Source organism: Mastigoproctus giganteus, chromosome 10, assembly GCF_048544385.1.
Source record: "Mastigoproctus giganteus isolate SK-2022 chromosome 10, ASM4854438v1, whole genome shotgun sequence".
Lineage (NCBI taxonomy): Eukaryota > Metazoa > Arthropoda > Arachnida > Uropygi > Thelyphonidae > Mastigoproctus > Mastigoproctus giganteus.
Window position 1 is genome coordinate 190575510 of NC_143584.1, and position 25742 is coordinate 190601251.

General features: G+C 38.5%; 1 protein-coding gene across 1 annotated transcript in view; it reads left to right on the forward strand.

The window, feature by feature from the left end:
* Positions 1-25742, forward strand: part of LOC150079667 (C-Jun-amino-terminal kinase-interacting protein 4-like) — a 540406-nt gene that overhangs the window by 458693 nt on the left and 55971 nt on the right. Inside the window, exon 27 of the mRNA XM_090383158.1 lies at positions 10590-10703. Coding sequence (XP_090239284.1) covers positions 10590-10703 — 114 coding nt within the window. The remainder of the gene's footprint in view (positions 1-10589; positions 10704-25742) is intronic.

A 25742-nucleotide genomic window follows, 5' to 3' on the forward strand; every position in this document is an offset into this window, starting at 1 on the left:
AGATGACTCTGGATAGGTTCTGGAAATTTCAGAGATGAATTTTTTTAGTAGAATTAGTTCATCTTGACTGCTAAGTCTGCATTGTGTCATGTCAGCTGCTTTTTCTCTGCCTTGGTATTATTGGCAGGATCAGTTGTGAATCCAAGGCACATGGTGGATCTCCCTTTGGAAAGACTGTACAGCAGCCATCTGACAACCTCCAAGTCCATCAGAAGTGCACCAGCCAGCACCTGCAGAGCATGGGTGCTGACGGTGCAATAGGCCCTTGTAATGGTAAGAAGGATGGCACGTTGCATTGTTTCTAGTTTCTGCCTGTTTACAGCTATAATAGCTTGTGAAACCAGACAGACCCTGGATCCATAGCTGATAATGAGCACAAAGAGAGCTTTGTAGTAAAGAGAGAGAGAGAGAGAGAGAGGGAGGGGTGCACACTTTTTCAGGCCCCAATATCGTCATGAAATTTTATTTACTATTGCAGCTTAGTTGCTAATTTTCTTTTTAAGGTAGGTCAGGTGCAGAGTGAAGGAGAGATTTCTATCCAATACAATGCTGAGATATATAAGTTCTGAGGACAATCGGATAGTCCTGTTCTGTATCTTTATTTGTGGTGGTCTTGTGGGGATGGAGTGGCCCTTTCAGCAGTAGGGAGTTTGTTTTTGCAGATGAGATCTGTAGGTGGTTATGATCAGCTCATTCCTGCAGGGCAACAGGAGCCCCGTTTGCTATGTTTTCTAATTGTTGTGTAGCGTTTGCTGCCAGTGTAAGGACCAGATCATCTGCATATGCCTGGGAAGCAACATCTTGTAGGTTCATGGTTAGAAAGCCATCTAATACTATATTCCATAGCACAGGCCCCAGGACTGAACCCCGGGGGGCATCCTCTGTGGACTTCTGGAAACTGAGCTGTATGGTGCTTTAACTGTTATGCTTCTTTGTGAGAGATAGTCCTTGAAGCAACAGTAAAGGTTTTGCAGAAGGTTGGCTGTGTGGAGTCTGCCGAGCATGCTTGGCCAACAAAGTGAGTCAAATGCCCGAGCAAAATCGATTGAGATCATCAGGAAATATTTTTTGGTGGAGTTTCATGCAGCAGAGATGATGCTTTCCATTGCATCCACAGTGGAAAAGCCCTCTTTAGATCTGTATTGGTTTGGTGATTGTAGGCCTGCATTGTTATAGTGTGCAACATTTCTGTTATGCAGTAGGCGGCCAAAACGTTTACTAAAATCTGTATGAGTTTGGGTGGGGGAGAACCAGTGGTGGGATTCAAATAATTTAACAACCGGTTCGCTGCCCTAATGACCGTTCTAGGTATAAAAAAAACTATATATCGAAAGGTAAATAAGAACTTAAATAAGTTCTTAAATAACACTTAAATAAGAACAATAAAAAAGGTCCACAAAACTAGATTGTTATAAGAAAGAGTTTTAAAATATTAATGAAAAAATATGAAATAATACCTGACAAAAAACAATGAAACTGTTATTGCTTCTTGATTGTCGTCCTCCCTTGCAATTTCTCTTTTATCCGAGCATCATCGGCTGAGTGATTTGTCCTTAACCATCTTTTCACTGTAAGAGTAGGATCCCATTCCTTTAGATGTAGGCCGATTAGACTAATAGTCATTGTGTTTGATTTATTAGAAATAGTTAGGCGACTTCTCTTCTCTGAACATATTATGTTCATCTTTGAAAAACCCCTTTCCGCTTCTGCTGAACTTACAGTAAATGTTCTGACAATATTTTTAGCTCTTTGAACACTTTCAGGAATTGCATAATTCTCTGAATTTTTTAAAACGTTTTTGACGAAATCTCGATAATCATTAAAATCAATTTGGTAATTAAAAATGTCAATAAATACGAGCAATTGTTCTTCAGCTGCTTTCCATGGAACCAGTACTTCTTCAATGTTCCAGTAATCTGTCTCCAAAAAATTGAGAAATTGTAATTTATTCCTATCTTGAAATTGGCTACAACTTGCTTTTAAATGTTCACAATCCATTAGTCTTTTTTTTTTTTTTTTTTCAAATTCGTTACGATGTTTTCTAAAAGTCTTTCCTGACAAATCGATGATTTTATACAAATTTTATATTTTTGAAGGTTTCTGAAGTAATTAATTCATCAGCATTTTTTTCGAATGGACCCTTTTCCTTTCCGAGCATTTGAAATGCTTTAAGAGATCTTATCACGAGTTTTTCAGCCTTTAGTATGCCTATGTTTCTTGCTTGCAGTGCATTTGAAAGAAGAGAAATTTCGTTTAAAATATCAATCATCAATGCCAAATCAGTTATAAAATATATATTTTCAAGACGGGCAGCCATACCTAAGTACTTTTTTATTTGAATAAAAATAGTGATGTAGCGCTGGATAAGCGCGCCACAGCTAGGGTTGACCTTAAACTACAGTCAGCCCATCTTGGTCCCAAAACTCTACTAATCTTTATAATTTAAATTCCAAGTTGTTCAGATATTTTGGAAAGTTCAATTTGGTTCTTATTGGATTGATGAAAAATAGTATATATCTTATCAATAAATATTTTAAAATGATTTATTTGCTTTATTTCCTTTATCGAATCATCTAAAACAAGATGGAGGCGATGATTTAAACAGTGCCATATTATTATGTTTGGAAACTCTTTTGCAATCCTAGTGCTCACTCCAGATTTTCTCTCAAGCATAACGCTGGCACCATCGGAGCAAAATCCTATTAAATTTTTTTCTAAGTAGTTCTTAGTAAGCCCAACATCATTTAAACTTTCCATAACTGAAGAACATATTGTCTCTGCATCTTGTTTTTCCAATTCAACTAGTTCAACGAAAATTGTTGGTGATGTAACTGAATCCTCAACTTTTAAGAAAAGTATAATAACTGGTTTGCATTATAACATTGAAGCTTCGTCAATAATCAAACATTTTCAGATTATTTTCAATAATTTTATTAAATATTTCTTTTTTAATTTCCTTTGCAATGAAATCAACTACTTTCACAGCAGTTTTACAAGAATGTGTTCCTATTCCCATATCTAATCCATTTTTAATTTGCACTTCTATCTCATCTTCTATGTCTGAAAACGGTTTACATCTTTTTGCCAGCCTGTAAACTGTATTAAACACTCTACAAGTAGCACTTAAATATTTTTCATTCATCGTATCTAATACTTTTGTTATTGACTCCTGCTCACATTGTTTTAAGTTCGTTTTACAAATGTTATGAGCTTTTGATGAAAAATGTACTTTCATATTTTTTCCTTAGAGAAGCCTGGTGTACCTCTTTATTTTTCCCTGATGCCATTCTTTTCCATTCTTTTGACACATGAACACTTTTCTCTTTTATAAAGTCATATTTTGCACAATACTCGCAACCTAACTTTTTGTTAAAAATTACCAGTCCGTCATATTTTTCTTTAAAATTGTTATATTGTTGCACTGTCCATCATTCAGAAAGATTATTTTCAATTTTGGAGTTGTTATTGTTTTTTTATTTCAATAAAAAAAGTTGGAGTGGTTGTGCTTGTGACTGTTTTGTACCATCCAAGGCCAATTCTGATTTTGGTTTCTTATTGTCTATATTTCTCTTGGTTCGTTGTGTCCTAGTTTCCTATTGTTTTTATTGATCGGGGAACACCAATGCACTCATAATATCTCGTGTGAATTTAGGGCATAACACAAAGCTGAAAAATGACAGTGTGTCATCCACCCCTGGTTGTTTGGCACTTTTTCTCCCTACGTTATATATTTGTTTACTTAAGTTACAAACGCGAGGGAATAAAAATGTAGTATTTCATCAAAGGTATGATGAGTTTTATGAAATGAATAACTAAATATTACAAGCATAGTTCCGTCTAATTTTTTTCACCTATGGATGGAATGAACATTACTACGGGCACTTGGAATACGCTGTTGCGTAGATGAACGTTAAAAAAGAGTAAGGAATGTAAATTTGTGATTTCCACATTGGGTGGCTGCCCAGGCGCCCACCTTAGAGAGAACCCTGATCACAAGTGCAATTTTAACAACCGGTTCGCCGAACTCAAAAAAAAATTAGGTATCGGTTCTACCGAACCGGTGCAAACCGGCTGAATCCCACCACTGGGGAGAACCATTGTGCCTGAATTAGGCCTGTATGAGTTTGGCTGGTCCTGTGGCTTGTTCGGGTTTTTCAGGATCAGGTGTACATTGGCTTATTTCCAGGCAGATGGGCAGTGACTGGTGTGTAGGCAGTGGTTAAACAGTTTTAGTATGTGAACTGGGATGTATTCTACCACTTTCCTTATTATTTCAGGCTCTAGTAAGTCCAGTCCAGGTGTCTTGCAGCTACTAATCTTGGCAGTTGCAAGATTCGGTTCTTCCAGAGTGAAGTCTGTTGAGTTGAGTATGCTTCATTTTTGTGGCAGAGCTGAACTTGGAGTTGGGTGATTGGGGTGGCCATCTGCTTGAAAATAGAGTAGGGGATATTATTTATTGTACTTTGCCAGGTTGTTGTCATTGTGCCACCGGGTAATTTAGTTGTTGGGATTACTTCACCCCTGCGGAGTTTGTGGGTAGTCACTTTGTAGACCACCCCCCAGGGATCCACGCTGCCTGTTGTGAAAATGGGGTCCTCCCAAGATGTCTTCTTTCTCTTCTGAATGAGAGCAGTGTATTTGTTTTGCACTTGTCTGTGTTGTTGCTGGAACACTTTGACCTCCGCCTCAGGCCAGGTCCGTCAGACCAACTGGAATGTCTTCCTTTTGTGATTGACCTTATGTCTAAGCATCTGCAAACTCCAGACACCACCAAGGGACAACATCCAGAATAGGGTTCTTCCTCCTAATTGCTGCATTATATGCAGCCATAATCAGGTTTGTGATTTCGCGTTAATTCTGATCAGGTCTATCTGACTTGGGTCTTCCAGTTGAAGTCTGCTTGTGTGAGCCACCAGCGCTTCACGGAATAGTGCTCAATCAGCTTTATTAATAGCATATTTATGCACAAGCAGTCTTTGAATTGGGGTCCACGAAATGGAGTGTCTCGTCTCAAAGGTAATCACCCTGTGGTCAGAGGGTGTCCACGCCTCTTGAACTTTCCAATCAAGCAGGTAGCCAGCTAGGTATCTAGTGGCAAGGGTGACATCAATATGGGTTCATCACTGGGATCCTGAAACCAAGCAAGAATCAATTCAATTGAAGCACAAGTGTTCTCCCCCACCCAAAAAATTTCGGACACAACCTTCAGCTAGCAAGATTATGGCACCATTTTTTTGGGATGCTGAGAGAATTTTGTACATTCACTACTTGGAACACAAGCAGACGGCCACTGGAGAGTCATATGCATCCCTACTGTACAACCTAAGGGAAGTCATAAAGGAAAAACACTGTGGAAAACTTTCCAGAGGTGTGCTGCTGCTTCTTCAGGACAATGCACCAGTGCACAGGTCACATGCTGTTGTTGCTGCTTTGATTGACTTTACAGAACTTGCCCATCCACCTTTCAAGACGAATCTGGCCCCCAGTGACTATTTCTTGTTTCGACACCTCAAGAAAAATTTACTTGAACGTTGCTTTGCTGATGATATGGTATTTACTTGAGATTTTTTAACTACCATCAGTTATAAAGGAAAAGGTTTTTGCTTTTGTAAAGGTGACTACAGTGGTCTCAGACTGTTTTTAAATTCTAAACAGTGGAATCAACTGATGATGTTACCAAAAATAAATTCTGGGAAGCATTCAAGGAATTGATCTTGGAAGCTATTCGTGGCAGAGAAGAAAATGCGTGGGATGCATATAAATTATCAGGCAACACAGTCTGTAATCAAGTCAAAAGAAATCCTTGGAAAAGGATGCAAAAAAAAAAAAAAAAAAACAGAAAAGGTTTCTTTACATATGTAAACTCTGGAAGGAAGGGAATGAATCAGATTGGTCCACTTGATATTGGTGGTTTGACTGTTAATGATCCTGCTTAGGTAGCTGACAAACTGATTGAGTATTTTGCATCTACATTCACTAATGAGTAGTTACATTGAGATGGGAATGTCTGAGCCTATCAAACTCCAACAGAGAGCAAAATTTCTGAAGTTAAATGTAAAGACACTTGTAGATATAATTATGAGAGCATTCTTGGTTTGTGCGAATGTACATTTGTACATCGACACAAACTGGAGATGTACAAATGTATCCCCAATTCACAAAGGCGATCTAAGGGTGACACAAGTAATTACAGACCTGTTTAACTTCTGTTCCAGGGAAAATATGGCATCATTGGTTAAAGAAACATTACAGGATCATCTCTACAAGATTCTGGTTATAGATCAGACACAGCATAGGTTTTTTACAGGGAAGGCTTGTCTGACGAATTTGATTGAATACTACGATGCAGTCACAAAGGAACTTGATGCAAAAAATAATTCTGATATTATATACTTCAGTTTCAGGAAAGCTTGTGATACTGTTGCGCATGGAAAACTTCTGTACAAATTGGAGCTGTATTGCATTAAGGGCAAGTTGCTGCTAATGGATAAAGGTATGGTTGAGTGGGAAAAGACAGTGAGTGGTAATCGATAGACACTGCTCTTTGTCGGCTAATGTTATTAGCAGGATCCCCAGGGTTCGGTGTTAGGCCGATTGTTGTTTTCTACATTTATCAATGATATTGATGAAGGTATATCAGGCTTAATGTCTAAGTTTGCAGATGATATGAAGGTTGGCAGGGTTGTTAATGACAATATGCTACTGTAACAGGATCTAGAAAATCTGGGCAAATGGGCTGAGGTGGCAACTGAAGTTTAACATTGCCAAATGCAAAGTACTGCATATGGGTAGCAGCAACCCAGAGTAATGTACCAACAGTGTGGTATTACACTCAGGGTAGTGGAAAAAGAAAAAGACCTCGAGGTAATTGTGCAGACAGGCTGCCAGAGCAGCTGGTGGGGTCTCTCAATGATGTATAGGAATTTTGCTAGCAAGGATAAGAAGGTGATTATTCCCTTTTATGTGGCATTGGTCACGCCACCACACCTTGACTGCATTCAGGTCTAGAAGCCTCATTTTAGAAAGGATGTAGAGCTACTGGAATGGGTACAGAGAAGTACAACGAGATTGGTGAGTGGAACAAAGGATTGCTCTCACCAAGAAATGCTTGAGTTATGCATATTGCAGCATCTGGAGACAAGGCACCAGTGTGGTGATCTGATTGAGGTACAGAAGGTCTTGAATGGGTTGAGAAAGCTCAATGCTGATGGGATTCTTCCTTCCTCTTGCTCAGATTACAAACCTGAGGGGGCATAGATTCAAATTGAGGAAAGACAGTTGTAGAATAAATGTGCAGAAATTTGCCTTTAGCCAGTGGGTGGTTGATTGCTGGAACTTCCATTAGTTGTTGTGGAAGTTGATAGCTTAAATAAATTCAAGGAAGAATTGGACAAACTTTTGGAGCGACTGGATGGGTGAAATGGGAAGGGGTTTTTTTTTTTTTTTTTTTGGCTGATGCTGCATAAGCTTGCTTTCTTGCATCATATGCCTTTACTATTGCTAATACTAATATGGGGTGGGGGAATTACTCCCAGGTATTTTTCATTCTCCACTACCCTTAGTGTAGTACTGCACAGTTGGTACGTTACTCTGGGATTACTGCTACCCAACCCATATGCAGTACTTTGCATTTGTCAATTTTAAACTCCAGTTGCCACCTCTCAACCCATCTGCTTAACTTTTCCAGATCGTGTTGCAGTTGCGCACCGTCCTTACCATCATTAACAATTAACCCTACCAACCTTCGTATTGTCTGCAAACTTGGATGTTAAGCCTGGTATATATCAATATCATTGATAAATACAGAAATACAGAAAACAATGAGGGGCTGAACAAGGATGCCCTGAGGGACACCATTAATAACAGTGTCCATTGATTACCACCCTCTGGCTTCTCCCACTCAACCACTGCTTTATCCATAGCAGAAACTTAACCTTAATGCCATACTACTCCAACTTGTACAATACAACATGTACAACTTGTACACGCTCAAGCAAATCTACATCCCTCATTTTAGAAAGGATGTAGATTTACTTGAGCATGTACAGAGAAGGGCAACACGATTGGTGAGGGGAATGAAGGGATCTGCTTATCAAGAGAGGCTTAAGTTCTGCAAATTGCAGTGGCTGGAGACTAGGCACCTGCACGGTGATCTGATTGAGGTGTATAAGGCCTTGAATGGGTTGAGCATGCTGAATTCTGATGGGATCCTTCCACTTGTTCAGATTACGAACCTAAGGGGGCAGAAAGGACAGATGTAGAATAGATGTGCAGAAATTTGCCTTTAGCCAGCGGGTGGTTAATTGCTGGAACAAACTTCCACCTGTTGTTGTGGAAGTTGATAGGTTGAATAAATTTAAGGAGGAACTGGACAGGCATTTTGAAGGAATGGTGTGATTTTTTTTTTTTTTTTTTGGCTGATGCTGCATAAGCTCATACACTTGCTCTCTTGCATCACATGCCACTACTACTACTATAGTCTTCCATCTGTAACAGTATCAAAAGCTTTCCTAAAATCCAAGCACACCATATCAAAATATTATTTTTTACATCCAGTTCCTTTGTGACCACATCATAGTATCCAATCAAATTGGTGAGACAAGATTTCCAGTTAATAAACCCATGCTGTATCTGAACAATAATTGCAGTCTTGTCTAGATGATCGTGCAATACTTCTTTAACCAGTAACTCCATTATTTTCCCCGGAACAGAAGTTAAAGTAACAGGTCTGTAATTACTCGTGTCACCATTTGTTCCCCCCCCCTCTTTGAATTGGAGATAGATTTGGGAATACAAGGTCAGCTTGTATCCACGCTGCCTTGTAAAGTGAGTCCAAGAATGCCCTCATAATCATGGCTAAGGCCTGCTTACTTCCTTTGCTGCCTCTTTTAATATAACTGGATAGATCAGGTGGATCAATCTGATTCATCTCTTTCTTTTAGAGTTTACATAAGTAAAGAAGTCTTTACTGTTTTTCTTTGAATCCTTAACCAAAGATTTCTCGCAATCTGCCTTTGCTTGCCTAACCTCCTTTGTGAATTGATTACAGACCATCTTATATCTGCCATCGTCTTCTGTGTCTCCTGATAATTTATACATATACCCTGCATTTTTCTTCTCTGCTATGAGTCTCATTAGTTCATCCATTTAGGCCTAGACCTTCCACAGTATTTCTTAGTTGGCATGAAAAGCCTAGTAGCTTCCAAGATTAATTCATTGAATGCTTCCCATTTAGAATTTGCTGTTTTTTAACATCATCAGTTGATCCCACTGTATAGAATTTGAAAACTGGCTGAGACCAATGTAGTCACCTTTACGAAAGCCAAAACACTTCCCTTTATACCGACTGGGCTAGCCAGGTGGGTAAAGTGCCTGCCTGGCAACCCAAAGGTCGCGGGTTCGAATCCCACCTCGGGCTTTGATCAGAGTAAAATGCAAAAATTTGGGAGGTGCATTATGGCCACAGAAGCTGATGCGCCAACAACTAACAAAAAAAATCTTCCCTTTACCCCTGATGGTAGTTACATCTTTGTGTAAATCCCACATCAGTACACTGTGATCACTGCCACCTAGTGGTACCTTTATCTGCAGATTCTTATTGCATGAATAATCACTGCTGATAATCAGATCAAGAGTATTAATCCCTCTGGTTACCTCTTGAACATGCTGTAGAAAACAATCATCCAATTAATCCACAAAAGTCTTGCTAGTGTGCAAACGATCAATCCCCAAGTTCCAGTCTATATCTGGGATGTTAAAATCCCCCATTATAAGACAATCTAATTTTAATGGCCCATTCTATTTCTCTATACAGTTGTTCGTTGTACACATCAGAGTCATTAAGCCTATAACACACTCCTACTCTCAATTTTGCTTTCGGTGTGCTTATATCACACCAAACTGACCCTACCTTGTACTGGCCACCTGTGTCTACTGCTTTAGATCTTGTTTCCTAACTAACAGCATAACTCCTCCTCCTTTCCTATCCTGTCCTTTCTGCACACACTGTACTCAAATTCATCTTCTGCATTCCTTATATCTGTGTGACATCACATCTGTGAATTCCCAACAATATCTGCCTTTGATATTGTCTTGGCCATCACCTTGAATTTATCAAATTCATTTACTAAATTCCTAGAATTGGTGTACATGCACCTGTTCTTACTCTTAGTTACTCTAATATAGCCCATGTATTTACTTGTTCTATGATGACTCCCAGCAGTCCTTGAAATCCCCAGCACCTCGCTTTCCAGGCTGGTGCTCATTCCAATAGAAGCAGTGCAAGAATCACTTTTACCTCCAGCTACTGTTAATGTATTAATCTGTCAATCCCTTCCAAGCTGGCAATTTTTTGACCCATCTAAAACAGCATTTGCAAATATTCTTGCAACCTTTCTATTTAAGTGTAACCCAACCCCGTAGAAACAATCTCTACTGTTAACAAGCACAGACCACACAGAAAAATTCTACCCCAAAGGTGAATTTATGAAGCAAATTTAGAGAAATTTTATTATTATTAAAGTAAAATAGTTCCTTACAATAATTATATTTAATTATTGTAAGGAACATTGTTTCCTTTTTGTTTTCAGGCACAGGAAAATTGGGTTTCTCATTTGTTCGTATTACTGCTCTGTTAATCTCGTGCAATAGGTTGTGGATGGGTACAGGGAATGGTGTTGTAATTTCTGTACCACTTGCACAAAGTAAGTCAATTTTTCTTGCTCTGAATTTTATATTAATAAATTATTATTATTATATTAATAATTTAATAATATAATCTTGGCCTATAATTAATTTTAACTTTTTTGCTATTTTGCTTATAATAAAGTGAAGATTTGAATGATGTGTGTGTGTGTGTGTGTAAAGCGATAATAAAATAAATAAAAAATATATTAAGTTAAAGAAGGAAAGTGAGGGAAGACAGAGAGAGAAGATAATTAACAGATAACTAATAAAATATTCATAAAAATAAATATATAATTATAAAATTTGATAACATAAGGATGTTGCTACACAACTTACATCAGGTGCCGATGGCCAGGATTGCAAACAAAATAGTAACATGTATCTTCATTTTTGATGTAAACCACAAGCCAAAGAGTAAAACAGATAAACATAAATAAGAACGAGAATAAAAGTTAGTTAACAAAATAAAAATTTCAAGAAGAATTACAAGGGTTGTTTTTTTTTTTTAGAAGATGGCTTGTGAAATTTACAGTTGACACTGTGGAGATGAGAAATTAAAACTGGAATTGGTAACTGAAATTTATAAAGTCATATAGAGCAAGTAAGCCTAATTAAGGTATAAAAGTTAAGGTTACTAGTTAAGGTAAAAAAGATTTGAAAACAGTTAAAAGCAAGTAGCCTTGAGAGAGAGAGGCAAAGTTACAAAGCATAGCTTGCAGTAAAAACGAAATGTTATGTGAACATAAAAATGGGAAAAATAATGAAATTTAGAGTGATATATAGCATATTTAGTCTAAGGGCAAATAAAGCAATCATATGCAAGTATAAGGGTAATAAAGTTACATTTTAGAGATATGTAAAGAAAAAAGTGGTCATAATAAATTGACTGTGGTTAAACAACTGAACTGAATACAAAACACAAACCAAAACCGTATGAAAATGAAATCTAAATATAAGGTTATATGACAGCAGCACCTAGTGATAAAAAGATTTCAATACTAGAATCTAGAAATTGGAAATATATTGTGCCATCTGGCAGCCTGAAAAAGGTAAACACAATATATATATTAAAATTGGGGGGGGATACAAGGACTAATAGATTAACAGTAGCCACTGGCAGAGGTGAAAGTGATTCTTGCACTGCTTCTATTAGAATGAGCCGCAGCCTGGAAAATAAGATGCAGGATATTTCAGAGACTGCTGGGAATCATTGGGGTACAAATAAACACATAGGTTATGTTAGGGTAGCTAAGAAAAAGAACAGCTGCATGTACACCAATGCTAGGAGTTTAGTAAATAAATTTGATGAATTTGAGGTATTGCTCAAAACATCAAAGGCAGATATTGTTGGGATATCAGAGACGTGGTGTCACACAGATATAAGGAATGCAGAACTGGAATTTGGGGAGTACAATGTCTACAGAAAGGATAGACAGGGTAGGAAGGGAGGAGGGGTTATGCTATTACTTAAGAAATACATAAAATCCAAGGAAGTGAAGCCAGTTGACATTGCTGGACAGTGCAGTGTCGAGTCAGTTTGGTGTGACATAAGCATTGGGAGATCAAAATTGAGAGTAGGACTGTGCAATAGGCCTAATGACTCTGATGAGTATAATAAGAAACTGTACGGGGAAATAGAGTGGGCCAGTAAATCAGAGAGTCTTATAATGGGGGATTTTAATTTCCCAGATATTGACTGGAATTTGGGGGCTGGTCACTCACACACTAGCAAGGTTTTTGTGGATTTATTGGATGATTGTTTTCTACATCAGCATGTTAGGGAGGCAACTAGAGGGAGTAATACTCTTGATTTGATTATCAGTAGTGATTCTTCATGCATTAAGAATCTGCAGATAGAGGAACCACTAGGTGGCAGTGATCACAGTGTGCTGAAGTCAGATTTACTCAGCGGTAACTACTATCAGAGGTAAAGGGAAGGGTTATTGCTTTCGTAAAGGAGACTACGATGGACTGAGGCAGTATTTAAATTCTATACAGTGGGATTAACTGATGATGTTACCAACAGCAAATTCAAAATGGGAAGCATTCAAAGAACTTATCTTGGAAGCTACTAGGCTTTACATACCAACTAAGAAATATTGTTCAAGGTTTAGGCCTAAATGGATGTCAGATGAACTAATGAGACATATGGCAGAGAAGAAAAATGCATGGGATACATACAAATTAACACGTGACACAGAAGCCTATGATAGATACAAGTTGATCTGTAACCAAGTTACAAAGAAGGTTAGGCAGGCGAAGGCAGATTACGAGAAATCTTTGGCAAGGGATGCAAAGAAAAACAGCAAAGGGTTCTTTACATATGTAAACTCTAGAAGGAAGGGGATGAATCAGATTGGTCCACTTGATTCAATTCTGGCAGTAAGCTAGATAACCTTGTAATAACTGAGAGTAAAGTGGAGGAGAAATTGTTGAAGATAAACATAAGAAAGGCACCTGGGGTGGATGGAATCTATCCAGTTATATTAAAGGAGGCAGCAAAGGAAGTAAGCAAACCCTTAGCTATAATTATTAGAGCTTCTCTGGACTCAGGGGAGGTACCCATGGACTGGAGATGTGCAAATGTGACCCCAATCCACAAAGGAGGATCAAAGGGGGACACAAGTAGTAGTAGTAGTAGCAGTGGCATGTGATGCAAGAAAGCAACTGAATGAGCTTAGGCAGCATCAGCCAAAAAAAAAATAATAAAATAAAATAATAATAAAATAAAATAAAATAAATAAAATAAAAAAATCACACCATTCCCTCCAAATGCCTGTCCAGTTCCTCCTTAAATTTATTTAACCTGTCAACTTCCACAACGACAGATGGAAGTTTGTTCCAGCAATTAACCACCCGCTGGCTAAAGGCAAATTTCCGCACACCTATTAGCATTAGCATTAGTAGAGGCATTTGATGCAAGAAAGCAAGCTTATGCAGCATCAGCAAAAAAAAAAAAAAAAAACCACTTCCACTTCACCCTTCTGTTCGTTCAAAATACCTGTCCAGCTGAGCCTTAAACTTATTTAGGCTATCAACTTCCACGACAAGGGATGGAAGTCTGTTCCACCAACCAACCACCCGCTGGCTAAAGACAAATTTCCGCACGTCTATCCTACATCTGTCTTTCCTCAATTTGAATTTATGCCCACTCAGGTGATTATTCTAAGCAAGAGGAAGAATCCCATCAGCATTGAGCATGCTCAAACCATTCAAGGCTTTATACACCTCTATCACAGATCACCTCGCTGGTGCCTAGTCTCCAGACACTGTAATTTGCAAAACTTAAGCCTTTCTTCGTAAGAGCACCCCTTTGTTCCATTCACTAATCTTGTTGCCCTTCTCTGTACTCGTTCCAGCAGCTCTACATCCTTCTTGAAATGAGGCCTCCAGACCTGTATACAGTACCCTAGGTGTGGCCTGACCATTGCCTTATACAAGGGAATAATCACCTCCTTATCCCTGCTAGAAAAATTCCTATATATCTTTGACAATACACGAGCTACTCTTGCAGCCCATCTGCACTGCTCAGAGAACTTCATATCTGCCTGCACAACCACCCCCAGGTCCCTTTCATTCTCTACCACTGTCAATGTAGTACCACAGAGTTGATAAGTTGCTCTGGAGTTGCTGTTTCCCATGTGTAGTACTTTACATTTGTCAATGTTAAACTTCATTTGCCACCTCTCAGCCCATCTGCTCAACCTTTCCAGATCCTGTTGCAGCAGCATAGTGTCAGTAGTGTCCTTGACAACCCTGCCAACCTTCGTATCATCTGCAAACTTCGACATTAAGCGTGATATACCCTCATCAATATCATTTATGAATCCAGAAAACAATAATGGACCCAACACTGAATCCTGAGGGACTCCACTAATAACATTAGTCCACGATGAGCAGTGTCCATTGATTACCACTCTCTGTCTTCACCCCCTCAGCCACCCCTTTATCCACAGCAGCAATTTGCCTCATTGATAAATATACAAAACAACAGTGGACTTAACACCGAACCCCGTGGGACTCCACTAATAACATTAGTCCACGAAGAGCAGCACCCATTGATTACCACCCTCTGTCTTTCCCACTTAACCATTCTTTTATCCATTGTAGCAACTTACCCTTAATACCATTCTGCTCCAATTTGTACAATAGTCTTCTGTGCGCAACAGTGTCAAAAGCTTTCCGGAAATCCAAATATATGATATCAAAATTATTTTTTGCATCCAGTTCCTTTGTAACCACATCATGATATCCTATCAAATTTGTCAGACAACACTTTCCCTTAACAAACCCATGCTGTGTCTGAATTATTGCTGCAGTCTTGTCTAAATGATCCTGCAATGCATCTTTAACCAGTGACTCCATTATTTTACCCGGAACAGAAGTTAAACTAACTGGTCTGTAATTACTCGTGTCACCCTTTGATCCCCCTTTGTGAATTGGGGATACATTTGCACATCTCCAGTCCGTGCAGACCTCCCGAGTCCAAGGATGCTCTCATAATTATGGCTAAGGGTTTGCTTAGTTGCTTTGCCGCCTCCTTTAATATAACTGGATAGATCCCATCCACCCCGGGTGCTTTTCTTATGTTTAACTTCAACAATTTCTCCTCCACTTTGCTTTCTGTTATTACAAAATCATTAAGTATCCTGCTACAATTTGATAACCTTCTGCCATTTTCAAACCTTAATAATTCCTCATGTGTGAATGTAGATGCAAAATACTCATTCAGTTTGTTTGCTATCTGAGCAGGATCATCAACAGTTGAACCATCGATGTCAAGTGGACCAATCAGATTCATCCCCTTCCTTTTAGAGTTTATATAAGTAAAGAAATCCTTGCTGTTTTTCTTAGCATCTTTTGCCAAGGATTTCTCGTAATCTTCCTTCGCCTGCCTAACCTCCTTTGTGACCTGATTACAGACTAGCTTATATCTGCCATAGGCTTCTGAGTCGCTTGATAATTTATATGCATCCCATGCATTTTTCTTCTCTGTTACGAGTTTCATTAGTTCATTAGATAACCATTTAGGCCTAAACCTTGAACAATATTTCTTAATAGGTATGAAACTTTTAATAGCATCCACGATTAATTCCTTGAATGCTTCCCACTTAGAATTTACTGTTGGTAACATCGTCAGTTTATCCCACTGTACAGAATTTAAAAACTGTCGGAGACCACTGTACTCATCTTTACGGAAGCAAAACCCTTTCCTTTACCCCTGATGGTAATTAAATCTTTAAGTTAATCCCACATTGGTACACTGTGATCACTGCCACCTAGTGGTTCCTTTATCTGCAAATTCTTAATACACGAATGATCACTGCTGATAACCAGATCAAGAGTATTACTGTAAGAAGTAATTACAGACCTGTTAGTTTAACTTCTGTTCCAGGGAAATTAATGGAGGCACTGGTTAAAGAAGTATTGCGGGATCAGCTAGACAAGACTCCAGTTATAGCTCGGACACAGCATGGGTTTGCTAAGGGGAAGTCTTGTCTGACTAATTTGATTGGATACTATGATCTAGTCACAAAGGAACTGGATGCAGGGAATAGCTTTGATATTATATACTTGGATCTTAGAAAGGCTTTTGATACTGTTGCACATGGAAGACTGCTACACAAATTGGAGCAGTGTGGCATTGGAGGCAAATTGCTGCTCTGGATAAAGGGATGTTTGAGTGAGAGAAGACAGAGTGGTAATCAATGGACACTGCTTTTCATGGATTAAAGTTATTAGTAGAGTCCCTCAGAGTTCAGTGTTGGGTCCATTGTTGTTTTCTGTATTTATAAATGATACTGATGATGGTATATCAAGCTTAATGTCCAAGTTTGCAGACAATACGAAGGTTGACAGTACACTGCTGCAACAGGATCTAGAAAAGTTGAGCTGATGGGCTGAGAGGTGGAAAATGTAAAGTACTAATCCCAGAGTAACGTATCAACTCTGTGGTACCACACTGACAGTGGTAGAGAATGAAAAGACCTGGGGGGTAATTTTGCATTCAGATATGAAGTTTTCTGAGCAGTGCAGACGGTCTGCAAAAGTAGCTCATGGTGTCTTGTCAATGATATACAGGAATTTTTTTAGCAGGGATAAGGAGGTGATTATCCCCTTGTATAAGACAATGGTCAGGCCACACCTTGAGTACTGTATACAGGTCTGGAGGCCTCATTTTAAGAAGGATGTAGAGCTGTTGGAATGAGTACAGAGAAGGCCAACAAGATTAGGGAATGGAACAAAGGGTTGCTCTTACAAAGAAAGGCTTAAGTTTTGCAAATTACAGTGTCTGGAGACTAGGCACCTGTGAGGTGATCTGATTGAGGTGTATAAAGCCTTGAATGGTTTGAGCTTGCTCAGTGCTGATGGGATTCTTCCTCTTGCTCAGAATAATCACCTGAGAGGGCATAAATTCCAATTGAGGAAAGACGGTTGTAGGATAGATGTGTGGAAGTTTTCCTTTAGCCAGTGGGTGGTTGATTGCTGGAACAAACTTCCACTTGTCATTGTAGAAGTTGATAGCTTAAATAGATTCAAGGCAGAACTTGACAAACATTTGGAGCGAGGGGAAGGGTGAAATAAGGGGTGTGTTTTTTTTTGGCTGATGCTATGTAAGCTTGCTTTCTTGCATCATGTGGCCTTGCTAATGCTAGTACCTGTCTTGTGTATTTTGCCTAACAACAGATTTATTCTTAATAATTTACCCATCTTGGAAACATTAAAATCTAATAATACAAAATATTCAAACTTTTGATTTCTATAGTCTCTTTATTAGGATAGATCTCTCTAATTTAAAAACCACTCTTTTAGAAATTTACCATAAGTATAAACATGTTATTAATTGTAACATCACTTTTTGGAACAATTTGATTAATCTTTGTATCTTTAATAACTATGTTTTTGATAGTTATCAGGTCTATCAATGGATCAAAGGTACTCCCCTCAGTAGTCCTGCTTTTTGTATTATTGCAAATTTATATCTTTACGGGTCCAGAATTTCTCTTCCTTAAAATATCTTGTTATTTATGTGTATTGATGACTTTTGCATAATCAATTATCCAAATTTTATTAAGGATTTTGGCCATTTGTATCCTCATGAACTTACTTTTATGTATATAGCATACATTATATGAGGTCTGTTCGGAAAGTATCCAGCCATTTTGAATATCTTGAGAACTGGTCATGTGGCCTTTATGTAACCTGGCAGCTCATCAGAGGAGACCTTACTGCGCATGCATGAACAATCATTTCTCCCGTGAGGCTAGTCAGTCGGCAGTGAGACGCCATTGAGTGAGCTTGTGTACTGTGTGACCATCGCATTCACAATGACCAAGCGAGTAGATCAGCGAACCTGCATCAAGTTTTGCTTCAAACTTGGACATTCGTCTGCGGAAACTATTCAAATGATTAAGAAGGCTTTCGGGGTTGATTCAAGGAGTGCTCAGATAAAAATGTGGTACCGACGCTTCAAAGATGGGTGGGAATCTGTTAAAAGCGACCCACATTCTGCAAGGCCTTCAACAAGCAGAACAGCCGAAAATGTTGAACGTGTGCAGGCTGCAATCAACGAAAATCGGCGATTGACAGTGAGAGAATTAGAAGAAGATATGGGGATTCCATGGACTATTGTTTCAGAGATTTTGACAGAGGACCTTAGCATGAAACATGTGGCTGCAGAGTTTGTTCCGCGGCTCCTGTCACATGGTCAGAAGGAATTTCGTGCTGAAGTTGCACAGGGCTTGCTTGAAACCGCTAACAATAACCCAGATTTCCTCAAAACGGTCATAACCGGAGATGTCATGGGTCTGCGGCTATTACCCCGAAACAAAAACCCAGTCTTCCCAGTGGAAGTCGCCTGATTCTCCATGTCCGAAGAAGGCCCTGCAAAGTCGTAGCAACATCAAGGCCATGTTGATGGTTTTTTTTTTTTTGTCATGAAGATGTTGTCCACCATGAATAATGCCCCTCCAGGCCAGACAATAACTAAGGTGTACTACATCCAGGTCCTTCACCAGTTGAGGGATGCAGTAAGAAGAAAATGGCCGCAGCTGTGGACAGGTGGTGACTGGCAGCTTCATCATGACAATGCTCCAGCCCATTCTTCAGCTCTCGTGCAGGCTTTTTTTGACAAAACATCACATCACCCAGGTCTGTCATTCCTCCTACAGTCCAGATTTGGCTCCCTGTGACTTCTGGCTTTTCCCAAAGCTAAAATCACTGTTGAAAGGGAGGAGATTTCAGACCAGGGCCGAAATTAAGGAGAACGCAACGAGGCAGCTGATAGCAATCCAAAAACGAACTTTGCAGATTGTTTTGAAAAGTGGAAGCAATGCTGGGATAAGTGTGAGGTCCCAAGGGGAGTACTTTGAAAGGGACTAAGGTGCTATTGTCGTAAGTTACTTTTTTTTTTTATATTACGTGGCAAGATACTTTCTGGACAGACCTCGTATATGACTACATTTAGTATGCTGCATCTATGCACTTCTCTCTCTCTCTCTCTTTTTTTTTTCCAGCTTTGGTTTGTGTTTTGTATTCAGTTGTTTAACAACAGTCAATTTATTAAACTGCTTCTTTCTTTACATATCTCTACAAGGTAAGTTTATTACATTGTATTTAAAATCAGAATAACTGCATTTAAGTTAGTATGCAAAATCTCCACTAATGTAAATATTGTACATAATATTCTTAACCAGTTGAAAGAACTTCGGTTGTATATATAATTGCATAGATGTATCCCCCATCCTTAATAATTAGCATTAGCATAGGCATGTGATGGAAGAAAGCAAGCTCATATAACATCGGCCAAAAAAAAAAAAAAAAAACCTCATTTCACCCATCCACTTGCTCCAAATGTTTGTCTAGTTCTGCCTTGAATCAGCAATCAGTCACCTGCTGGCTAAAGGCAAACTTCCACACATCTATCCTACAACAGTCTTTCCTCAGTTTGAATTAATACCCTCTCAGGCAATTATTCTGAGCAAAAGGAAGAATCCCATCAGCATTGAGCATGCTCAAACCATTCAAGGCTTTATACACCTCAATCAGATCACCTCGCGGGTGCCTAAGTCTCCAGACACTGTAATTTGCAAAACTTAAGCCTTTCTTCATAAGAACAACCCTTTGTTCCATTCACTAATCTTGTTGCCCTTCTCTGTACCCGTTCCAGCAGCTCTACATCCTTCTTGAAATGAGGCCTCCAGACCTGTATACAGTACTCAAGGTGTGGCCTGACCATTGCCTTATACAATGGGATAATCACCTCCTTATCCCTACTAGAAAATTCCTGTATATCATTGACAAAACACCATGAGCTACTCTTGCACACTGTCTGCACTACTCAGAAAACTTCATATCTGCCTGCACAATTACCCCCAGGTCCTTTTCATTCTCTACCACTGTCAGTGTAGTACTGTCTGACATGAACATACCTTATACCCAACTAGATTTTGAACAGTCTTAAGAGTAGAAAACTTGCTTCTTGTCCAAATGGTAGTGAAGCATTCCGGTCTCGTATCAAAGCTATGGGCTGCATCTTTTGCCCATCTTTATTTCCACCTCTGTCAAAACCAGATGGTTTTTTGCCACTTCGGCCAAAGATAAAGCTTACCTGCTGGCATCCTAGTTTTCTTCCAACTTGTTTATTGATGATCTTAGTTAACCACCAACTACTATTTCCACTACACTGCTTCAACGCCTCCTTTGGTCTTCCTTCAAAAGGATGGCAAACAATCTTGATGCTTAGAAAGTTCCAGGTCCTGATGTTATTTCTTCACTTGTTCCAACCTGTGCTCCTGAACTACACACCTGTACTGTGTTGCATTTTTTCACTTTCTTATTCCCAAGTTAAAACAACTTGGGAATTTTGCTTGGAAATTTGTTCATATCTAGCCAGTTCCTAAAAAGGGTGATTGTTGTTGTTGTTGTTTGGTTTTTAGGAGCATTAGCAGCTAAGGCCATATTGCTCCGGAATATGCGGTGGTCATTCCCTGAACTTTCCGCACCCTCCGTATTTGGTGGTGACGGGTTCGAACCCTGGTATAATCAAGAAGCGTGTAGTATGCACTGCTGCTCCTTCCCACCTGGCTATGGAGGCGCCAAAAAAAAAAAAAAAAAAAAAAAAAGGGTGACAAATTCTTCCCAACCAATTGTCGTCCCATTGCGCTTATACTATTTCTAAAGTAATGGAGAAATCAATTAACTGCCAACTCTTAAACTACCTATAATCCTTTCGTCTGATCAATGATTGCCAGTATGGATTCCATCAGTGTTGATCCACTGGTGATATTCTAGCTTATTTTACCTATCTCTGGACAAATTCAGTAGAAAATTTTGGTGAAACTCAAGCAGTTGCCCTTGACATTTCAAAAGCTTTTGACTGTGTTTGGCATAAATATCTTATAAATAAGCTTCCATCATTGTTTGCCATCCGTTTTTGTAAATGGGTATGCAGTTTTCTCTCTGGCTGCTCACTGAGGGTTATGGTGGATGGCTCTCTGTATTCTAACTTCACCACTAACGCTGGTGTTCTCCAAGGTTCAGTTCTTTCTCCCACTCTTTAATTCTTGTATATTAATGACCTCCATTGACCGGAAATCCTATCCATAGTTTTGCTGATGATAGCACACTACATTCCACCTTCCAGTTTGAGAAACCTTGCCCCATTCAAATAGTTTCAACTTCTCAAATATCATCTACTAATTCTTTAAATGCTGATCTCCAGGTAATTCTCCATTGGGGAAAAGGTAATTTGGTTGATTTCAATCCTTCTAAAACTCAGTTTTTTTCTTATATCTCGCAAAAGAATTCTTCTGTCAGTGTAGTACCACACAGTTGATACGTTACTCTGGGGTTATTGCTTCCCACATACAACACTTTACATTAGTCAATGTTAAACTTCAGTTGCCACCTCTCAGCCCATCTGCTCAACTTTTCTAATTCTGTTGCAGCAGCATACTGTCATTGACAACCCTGCCGACCTTCGTACCATCTGCAAACTTGGGCATTAAGCCTGATATACCATCATCAATATCAATAATAAATACAGAAAACAACAATGGACCCAACACTGAACCCTGGGAGACTCCACTAATAATATTAGTCCACAAAGAGCAGTGTCCATTGATTACCACTCTGTCTTCTCTCACTCAACCATCCCTTTATCCATAGTGGCAATTTGCCTCCAATGCCACACTGCTCCAATTTCTTCCATGTGAAACAGTATCAAAAGCCTTTCTAAGATTCAAATTATTCCCTGAATCCAGTTCCTTTGTGACTACATCATAGTATCCAATCAAATTGGTCAGGCAAAGCTATAACTGAAGTCTTGTCCAGATGATCCTGCAGTACTTCTTTTACCAGTGCCGCCATTAATTTCCCTGGAAAAGAAGTTTAACAGGTCTGTAATTATTTGTATTGCCCATTGATACTCCTTTGTGAATTGGGATCACATTTGCATGTCTCCAGTCCATGGGTATCTCCTCTGAGTCCAAGGAAGCTCTCATAATTATGCCTAAGAGTATGCTTTTACTTCCTTTGCCGCATCCTTTAATATAACTGGATAGATCCCATCCACCTCAGGTGCCTTTCTTATGTTTATCTTCAACAATTTCTCCTCCATTTTGCTCTCAGTTATTACAAAATCATCTAGCCCACTTCCAGAGTTTAATTCACCTCTGGCATTCCCCTCCTTGAATAACTCCTCATGTATGAATGTAGAAGCAAAATACTCATTTAGTTTGTTAGCTACCTAAGCAGGATCATTAACAGTTGAACCATCAATAGCAAGTGGACCAATCTGATTCAGCCCCTTCCTTCTAGAGTTTACACAAGTAAAGAATTCTTTGCATCCTTTCCCAACGATTTCTTGTAATATGCCTTTGCCTGCCTAATTTCCTTTGTGACTTGGTTACAGACCAGCTTATATCTATCATAGGCTTCTGTGTCACCTGTTAATTTGTATGTATCCCATGCATTTTTCTTCTCTGCCACATGTCTCATTAGTTCATCTGACCTCCATTTAAGCCTAAACCGTGAACAATATTTCTTAGTTGGTATCTAAAGCCTAGTAGCTTCCAAGATTAATTCTTTGAATGTTTCCCATTTTGAATTTGCTGTTGGTAACATTATCGGTTGGTCCCACCGTGTACAATATAAATACTGTCTCAGACCACCGTAATCACCTTTACGAAAGCAAAAACCCTTCCCTTTACTCCTGATGGTAGTCATCTCTTTGAGTAAATCCCACTTCAGCACACTGTGATCACTGTCAGGCCTAGTAGTGCCTTTATCTGCAGATTCTTAATGCATGAAGAATCACTACTGATAATCAGATCAAAAGTATTACTCTCTCTAGTTGTGTCCCGAACATGCTGCTGTAGAAAACTCATTCAATAAATCCCCAAAGCATTGCTAGTGTGTGAGTGACCAACCCAAAAATTTCAGTCAATATCTGGGAAATTAAAATCCCCCATTATAAGACTCTCTGATTTACTGGCCCACTATTTCTTCATACCGTTGTTTATTATATTAATCAGAGTCATTAGGCCTATAACACACTCCTACTCTGTTTTGCTTTCCCAGTGCTTAAGTGACCCCAAACTGACTCAACGCTGCACTGTCCAGCTATGTCAACTGGCTGTACATCCTTGGATTTTGTGTGTTTCTTAATAGCATAACTCATCCTCCCTTCCTGTACACGTTGTACTCTCCAAATTCCATTTCTGCATTCCTTATATCTGTGTGACACCATGTCTCGTCTCTGATATCCCAACAATATCTTTCTTTGATGTTGTGACCAACACCTCAAATTCATCAAGTTTATTTACTAAACTCTTAGCATTGGTGTACACGCAAGTATACATGCACCTGTTCCTATTCTTAGCTACCCTAACACAGCCCATGTATTTACTTGTTTCGCAATGACTCCCAGCAGTCTCTGGATTCCCCTGCACCTTGTTTTCCAGGCTGCTGCTCATTCCAATAGAAGCAGTGCAAGAATCACTTTCACCTGTGCCAGCGGCTACTGTTAATCTATTAGTCTGTGTATCCCCTGAAGCTAGCAGTTTTCCAACCCACCTAACACTATCTCGATAGCATCAGCAAATATGTGAACATATAAATGGAAAAAATAAATTGTTTAGAGTGTCATATAGTATATTTAGTCCAATGACAAATAAAAGAATTATATATGAAAGTATAAATAAGATAAGGATGGGGGTATTCTTGTACCCTTTCTATTTAAGTGTATCCCATCCGTGTAGAAGCAGTCTCTCCTATTAACAAGCACAGACCAGGCTGAGAAAATTGTATAGATTACCCCCATCCTTATCTTATACTTTCATATATAATTGTTTTATTTGTCATTAGACTAAATATACTATGACACTAAACTTAAATTTATTTTTTTCATTTTTATATTCACATAACATTTTGTTTTTACTGCACGCTATTGCTTATAACTTTACCTAAGTGTGCTCAAGTCTCTTGCTCTCTATTAAGCCTACTTGCTTTTAACTATGTTTTAAAATCTCTTTACCTTAACTAGTTAGCATTAGCATTAGCAGAGGCATTTGATGCAAGAAAGCAAGCTTATGCAGCATCAGCCAAAAAAAAAAAAAAAAACCACTTCACCCCTCATTTATGCAATTTTTGTCAGTAAGTATCACAAATTAAAAAAAAAAAAAAAAATCTGTAATTTTCACAGTACAATTAAAAAATGTCTGATTCTCAAAGAAAACCCCACATTTGTTCAGAGCATTAAAAACATTATCAGGAACATTTTCACAAAACTGTAGACCCATATGAACCATTTTAAAAGCGTTAATTATTTCTTCATGAGTTGGCTTTTCTATGGGTTGTTCTGATGTGTCTTCAGCGTCATCGTTCATCTTCATTTGGATGTTCTGCTGTAGTCAGATCTTGATCTACATAAACATAACTATCTAGTATTATTTCATTTTCGATGTTTCTGGACGATTCTAATAATGTCCAAAAGTTTTTCACTTGTGAAAGGGGCAGTTCATTTTGTTCGCCCAGTTGTTGTTTGACTTCTGTATTCAATGGAAGTCCCGCTTTTGAAAAACAATTTTGAATAGTGTATTTAGTGACATCGTTTGTCCAAACTTTTGCCAGTTCAGGGATGCAATCTCTAAGGTTAATTGTAACCTCCAAGTTTCTATTGACAATCTTCATTATATTGATTGACGCATTGACAATTTTCATTATTATTCTCTTTCGATAATGAAATTTAAAATTTTTAATAATGCCTTGGTCCATTGGCTGGAGTTTTTACATTACATTTGGTGGTAAAAACAACAACTTCGCACTTTTAAGTTTGGCAGAAATACTGGCAGGATGTACCAGACAGTTGTCAGTTACCAACACGATTTTCCTTTTTTCTTTTGTTATACGCTTGTCTAGTTTTAATATCCATTCTTCAAAAATATCACTTGTCATCCATGCTTTTTTATTAAAGGTGTAGTCAACTTCCAAAGATTTTGTGCCTCTAAAACAACTTGGATTTTTTGATATTCCGATGACTAAAAGTCTTAATTTTTCACTTCCTTGTCATATTTTCTCCAACTAACACAGTGATTCTTTCTTTGCTTTGTTTTCTGCCAAAAAATTTATCATCCTTAAAAGCAAGTGTTCTATTCGGTAAACATTTAAAGAATAAACCCATTTCGTCAGCATTAAAAACATCCTTACGCTCATATTCTTCCAAAATCTTCTTTAAGGTATTGTTCCTCCAACTGTTGCAATCTTCTTTACATTAACACTTTCTCCACAAATAACTTTTTCCACAATTCTGTGGAAAAAGTTATTTGTGCTCGTATTACATTCTGGGACTGTGCAAATTTCAGAGCTTGTTGCTTAATTATTAGGCCCGATATTGGTATATTCTTTTCATGTATCATTTTCACCCATTTTAGAACAGCTTTATCAACATCTTCATATACATATATATATACACAACTTAATTCACTTCTTGTCTGCTCCTCCTTCAATTGCATTTAAAATTGATTCTCGATTTTTTAAAATCGTAGATAAACTGC